This window comes from Trichosurus vulpecula, chromosome 5 (genome assembly GCF_011100635.1).
Source record: "Trichosurus vulpecula isolate mTriVul1 chromosome 5, mTriVul1.pri, whole genome shotgun sequence".
NCBI classification, from domain to species: Eukaryota; Metazoa; Chordata; class Mammalia; order Diprotodontia; family Phalangeridae; genus Trichosurus; species Trichosurus vulpecula.
In genome coordinates this window covers 81,772,687-81,779,294 of record NC_050577.1, presented here as the reverse complement: position 1 = coordinate 81,779,294, position 6,608 = coordinate 81,772,687, and the positions used below count along the sequence as shown (strand labels likewise).

The window sequence follows — 6,608 nt, the reverse complement described above, 5'->3', positions numbered from 1 at the left end:
CCTACAGCTTAGTCCCTCTTGGGCTTCATAGAGAACTTTGCTCATACCTTTCTTTTGTATTTAATATGTATTATTTTTGTCTCATAGTAATCTGTGTACTTTTCATATCCCTTAGACTTTGTGAGGTTAGGAACTTTGTCTTATCTCAACTTCTTATCTCCTCAAGTGGCTAGTACAGTGCTCTGTACACAGTATAGCCCAGGCCAGGTGGAAACTAGAAATTCAGAGAGGAAAAAGTAGCTCAGATTAGGTTGATGTTTTGTATCAGTCTGAGAAATGCTGTCTTTCTCCAGTAGGAAGTGGGAGGTATAGTTAGAGATACTACACATGCCTATAAACTATATCGTATCCTAAAACCAAATAGAAACTTTTGGTTCCTGCCCTATTCCCCTTATTAATGTATAGCTCTGGGATCAGAATTATCTACTCTATACATTAGCCAGAACAATCAAAGATTTTGGTTGTGCATAGTACTTTCCTTAATTTTTTAATACTCTGTGGTGTATTGTTTTATGGTCAACAAAATGATTCACATTAGGTAAGCTATCCCACCACTTGAAGAGAAAATTGTCGGCCATGAGTTTTAGCCATGGAGTAATCTTAGCTTCACCTCTGGCCCCTTTTGCCAGGAGCTCTCTTAGCTCTTCCTTTGACATATAGTAATAATTCTTCAGCTCTCTGTAATCTGGATTCAAGGTTACATCCTTTGTTATCAATAGGAGATAAGCAATTTCATGTTCTCCCCAAGTCTCATCTGATTGAGCCTTGTAACGGTAGCGTGTCATGTAGATGATATCATCCAGGGTAACCTGTGACCAAATTTGATACATTGTTACCAATCCTATCACAGCAAAAAAAGGCTTTCAATTTCTAAATGCAGAGAAAGGATTTTGTATAGTGTAGATTGCTGCATATGGAGTCAGATGGACAGCATTTGAAATCCACACCAGCCACTTACTTGATAGCTGAGTGGCTTCATCTCTATGGGTCTTAATTTCTTTATGTATTTAATTCTTGCATTTTATCTTCAATGCTTAGTACAATACCAGACACATATTAGGAGCTTAATAAAAGCTGGTTCCTAATCAATGCTCAAATCTTCCTTCCATCATCCTTTTAAAAAGTCCCACTCCTCCCATTATCTCCTTAATCTCCATTTGATAAGCCAGTCCTTCATTCTAAGATAACCCTTGGACTATGGCTAAAATTTCTACCAAAAGTGATCAGTAAACCATTCTTTTGGAGTAGCAGGATGCACTAAAGAGATTATTACTACAATTTTTGCAAGATATCAATGACAATCCTATTGAAATAGAGAAAGCCAATGTTGTAGAAAGTAAATGGCTCTGGGGTATGGAACAGAGTTGGCTAATTTGTAATAATTATAACGGCTAGTTTATATTGTCAGAGTCTGCCTGAGATCACCTTTTAAACTGTCACTAAAACTGTTAGTTGAAGCAACAAAAGAGAATAATATGTTCCTAAAATGAACTTTCATGTTCATCATGATAAATGCAATCAGGATATGAATTTCCATCTAAAGTGATACCATTTCATTATTCAGTTGTATAACTTTAGGACAAGAGGGAAAAGATAGAAGTTTGGTCTTACCAGTTCTTATTTTGGGCAAACTTGGGTTTCATGGTTTGAGGAATTTTTAATTTCAGCAGAATAAGTGATCAAAACTTGGTTGATCTGTAAGAGTTATAACTGCTAGTTTATATTGGCAGATTCTGCCTGATGTGATATGGCAAGACATTATACCATGCAAATATTTGAGTCCTAAGGTCCTGGGTCAGTTGCAGCCAAAGAAAGAAAAATATGAGGCTCCCTCACTGAGAGCTAGGCTTTACCTTCTTTCTTTTAGGTGATCTTGTCTCAGAAGGGACATATCCATTCTTGCTATGTTGCCCACATGCTTCTTTTACTTTAGACTATGAGCTGGAAGTTAGGAGACCTGGGTTCTAGTCTCAGTTCAGTCACTAATTATCTGAGTGACCTTGGGCAAGTGACATATAACTCTCTGTGCCTCATTTTCTTCATGTGTAAAATGAAGATGAAGAGAGAAGTTTCTTTTTTTTCCTCATCCTCAATGATTCTAATATTCCAAGACCTTGGCTACCTAGTGACCCACCTACAGAAATCAGAAGCAACAAATTAGAATCAATAGATCATAGATTTAGAGAGGGAAGGGAACTTCCAGAGCCTTCTGTTCAACCCCTCAATTTACAGATGAAGAAAGTGAGGAACAGAGAGATGCCTAAGATCACACAGCTAGTGGATATCTGAAGTGGGATTTGAACCCAGGTCTTCCTAACACCAAATCTAGCATTTTATCTACCACTCCTGCTGCTTTTCATCAGTTGACTAGAACTGCAGTTATGTAGAACTCAAGTTTCTCCCTACAATGCTGGATAAATGACACATTACCATATTGTCTTTTGAATGGAATTTGATCGCTAGATCATGGCCTGCTCAAGGTAACTTAAGACAATTATCTTAGAGTTGACCCAACTGCAGGCACAGAATACCTTTAACTTTCCCTTTCATTCCTATACTTGGTGTAACTATTTCTGGGAAATAAAGTTGATTACCTGTTCCGGGGGAATTCCTAATTCCGCCTGTATTCGTCTCTTAGCTGCCCTCCTTACTCCAATGGCATTGTTTTCATCCAGCTCTGCAGCATTGCTTAATGGGTGACTAGAACAAGAGTCAGTAAAGTACCCTAAAAGAATGAAGATATGATGCATTTTTACCCCTGCGTTCTTGTAATACTCCAAACAAAACAAAAGTTCGTACTGATACTTTCATGCAAACAATCTCTCTTTAACCAGGAAGACCAGTTGCAATATGGCAGGCAAGAAAATTGATATCACAAGGTTGTTACAGAGATCAAGAAAATGGCAAAGAAAATGGCGATACAGATGTTTAGAGGAAATGCATTTCAGGCAGAGAAACTCCCAACTAAACTATGCAATAATGGAAACAAGAAGTTCCACATTTTGACCACCAATTTAATACATTCATCTTTGAGTTCATTTAGAACTCTTTCATGAATGCCTTTTGGTCTTAGTGTTTTGTTAATATTCAAATCGCCAGTTTGGGATAGAATCTCCTAGAATCTCTTTAACTGTTCACTGAAGATCTTTGAATGAATGGGTCACATACAAAAAAATCCACAAAGCTTTCACTTCTGAAATTAAACCAGGAACTCTATTTGCTCTATCTCTTTTTTCCTTTTTATCTGACCATACTTAAGTAATTCCAACATTCCTTGAGGGTAAGGCATATTAAACTTGTAGGAATGAAATACAAGTGAAATGTAAACTAACTACAATAAAAGTTTTCTCCTACATCTCCTAGGCATAATCTTTATTTTAGTTCTAGCAATTTTTGGATAGTATAATGTCCTTAGCATTTTTATTCATTGCCAGGTAGGTGAGAGTTTCTACTTCTGAAGTTCATTTCCTTGAAAATAGCTTATTTTTAAATGATCATAATAAAATTCATTTCACATTGCCTGTTGGATCATAGGGTAATAGAATCAAAAATAGAGAAGGGTCTATTGGGAGACTAACTTCTTCATCAGTTTCTGCCAAATCCAAACGAGGGAGTTCTGTCTGAAATCTTAGGAATAACATTCAAGTGTAGAGACTCACCTGGAAAGGTAATTTTAGCATCTGCTCTCTCTTGCACCAGTAGTTGATTTTTGCTGTTGAACAAGACAACACTGAAAGCTCGGTGTAAGAGCCCTGAAAAGAAGTGAAGAACTCCTTTTAAACATAGAGGTAACAAGATGTATGTTGGTCATTGCTTTACTCTTCTATACTGTGCTCATACACTGCCATACTACCATAGCCAAAAACTGAAGAGAGGGCCACAAAGGCAAAGCACAAGGAGAGACTCGGTGAGCATCTGTTCTCTCAGTTCTCTCATTTGTCATTAATTACATGGAAAGTCAAAATCACACAGATTAAGAGTTACATCTTTAATCTAAAACATTACAAAGGGCAAGAACACAAGGTTTTATTCATTCTTTTATAAGCGTCACAGCCCACGTTGTTCCACAACATCTGTCAGAGTACAAAAATACTGCAGAAACTCTTCTGAAGTGAGGGCCACTGTACCTTTTTCAATATTTTTATACAAGTGACAAGTCTTCTTGTCCTCTGCACCAATCACATTATCGTTTTCATCAACAACGATGCATAACTCTGCCAAGCGCCCTACTTGATAACTATCCAAGTGACTGTAAATTTCTTCTGACATATTTTTCAGTTTTTCTGCTACCTGTATCACAGAAAAAAAGTGAAAGAATTGGGTATGTTACTGGAAATGTGAATAGAACAATAATGATTACATAATTCTTAAAGGCTTATGCAGTACTTTACCTTCATTATATCACTTGATCCTTTTTTTGTGTGTAACATAAGTTATATTATCTCCAATTAGCAGATGAGGAAACTGAGACTGAAGCAGAAATAAATGCCTTCTCCAGGTTTTCAGGGGTCTTACATGGCTGAACTAAAAATCAAATGTTTGAGTGGTGTTCTTTTTGCCAAACTATGTGTTACCACTCATCCTTACCTTCTGCTGGTTATTTCTCTTCAAAGCCAATTCTGATTTTACAACCTCTAATTATAATCAAGGATCTGAGGGATCATGGTAGTACTGAAATAGAGCAAGATTAGGAGACCTGACTGTAGGACTAATTCAGGAAGTACCTTTTGAGAAGGTTGGAGACCTCTATGGATCTCAATTCCCTTAAGTGTACATTGAGCAAGCTGGCCTAGGTGATCTCTATGAACTCGATGATTTTCTGTTCTGTATCACCATCTGTTTATTTCACATTTCAAACTGAATGTCCCATAAGCACCACAAACTCACCATATCTAGAACAGAATTCATGATCTTTTCCCTAAAATGTATTCCTCTTCTCAACTTGCTTATTACTTTTGGTCGCCCAAGTTCACAACCTTAGTGCCATATTCAAGTTATGATTCTTTCTGTTAGCACCACCATCTCCCTAACATCTTTTATGTAGATTCCTTTCTCTTTCAGATCCTCATCGTCTCTTGCCTGGACTATTACAATAGCTTCCTATTTATTCTTCCTACCTCAGTCTCATCCACTCTAAAGCATCCTATTCCCCAAAGTCGGCTGCCAAAGTGATTTTCCTAAAGTACAGATATGACTATGTCCCATCTCCCTCTGACTCATTCAACTCCATTGGCTCCCTAGTACCTCTAGGATCAAATATAAGCCCTTCTGTCTGACGTTTGGAGCTTGTTGTATCCTGTCTCCTTCCTATATTTCCATTGGGGGGCAGGAGGGAAGTACTATGTGATACATTCGTTAGGATTCAACTATACTAGCCTCTTGCTGTTCTGCTCACAAAAATCTCCCGTTCTTGTGCCTTTGCACTAGCTAATACTCATACCTCTAAAGTACTCCTCCCTCATCACTGCTTCTTGGAATCCTTGGTTTCCTTCAAGAGTCAGCTCAGGGACCATCACCTACATTAAGATTTTCCTCATCATCTTAGCTTCTAGTGTCCTTAAACTACCTTGTATCCATTTTGCATTTATACTGTATATATTAATAGATGGACATGGTATTTTCCCGGGTAGAATGTAAGCTCCTTGAGGGAGCTTCACTCGTGTCATATTCTTAGGTCTTAGCATGGTGCTGGGCACATAATAAATGCATAATAAATGCTTAGTGATTGATTGAACTATGATGCCTTCTAATTCTAAAATTTTATGTATTTAAGACTCTTTAGTACCCGAGTTTGTTATTTTGTAAAAAATCAGTGGCCTTCTTTGCATTCATTCTCATTTATTCTCTGTCTTTGAGAGTAAATGTAAAAGAATTGGTCAGCGATGACTAGAGACCACAAAATGCAAGAATTACATAAAGGAAAAGTTAAAATCTCTCTCCACCCTACCTCAAATATCTATATGCTGGTAATCACCTTTTGCCACTGTGTTCCCTTAGTTAGCTGTGAGAAGTCAAAACTCTCTCTCTCTCTTCTCCTCTCCAACTAGGGGTGTCTTTCTGAGAATATTGGGAAGCATGGAAAACAGTTATGCAGAGAAGGAAATTTCAGAAAATAGTAAGTAAATCTTTACAAAATAATAATGCATATTTATAACTGACCTGTATTGGAGATTGGAATTCACCTTAATGTTGGTTCTTGAATCCACTCTTGAAATCAATCAAACCTTGTGAACATCTTGAACTCAGTATTGCCTTTTATAACCCGAGAATTAGAATAAAGGGCGGACACTTTCACTGATTAGAAATTCTTATTGTCTCCTGAAGTCAATAAAGTCTTTACCCTAACATATCTTTTGCAATTATGTGGTTGGTAGAGCTTTAGGCTACTTCACCCAGCTAGTATAATTTGGAAAATTTATTACTTTATCTTTTCATGCAAGAACATGAAAGGCCAATTTAGATTATGAAGGTAGAAAAGAGGGGGAAAGTAAAGGAGGACAGATTAGGCAATCGCAACTGGTTAGGATATATCACTTAATATAATCTGAAATATGATTCATCACTTCATACTGTAAATCAAGATAAGATCAAAATGGGTACATGATTTA

At 37.0% G+C, this 6,608-nt stretch overlaps 1 protein-coding gene across 1 annotated transcript; it reads right to left on the bottom strand.

Moving 5' to 3' along the window:
* Positions 1–479: 479 nt before the first annotated feature.
* LOC118850911 (isopentenyl-diphosphate Delta-isomerase 1-like) lies at positions 480–4,269 on the bottom strand. The gene is made up of 4 exons (XM_036760535.1): positions 4,128–4,269; positions 3,660–3,752; positions 2,595–2,725; positions 480–809 (listed from the first exon to the last, which is right to left on the bottom strand). Exons 1-4 carry the CDS (start codon positions 4,267–4,269, stop codon positions 480–482), a joined length of 696 nt encoding a protein of 231 aa, XP_036616430.1.
* Between the last annotated feature and the right edge of the window lie 2,339 nt (positions 4,270–6,608).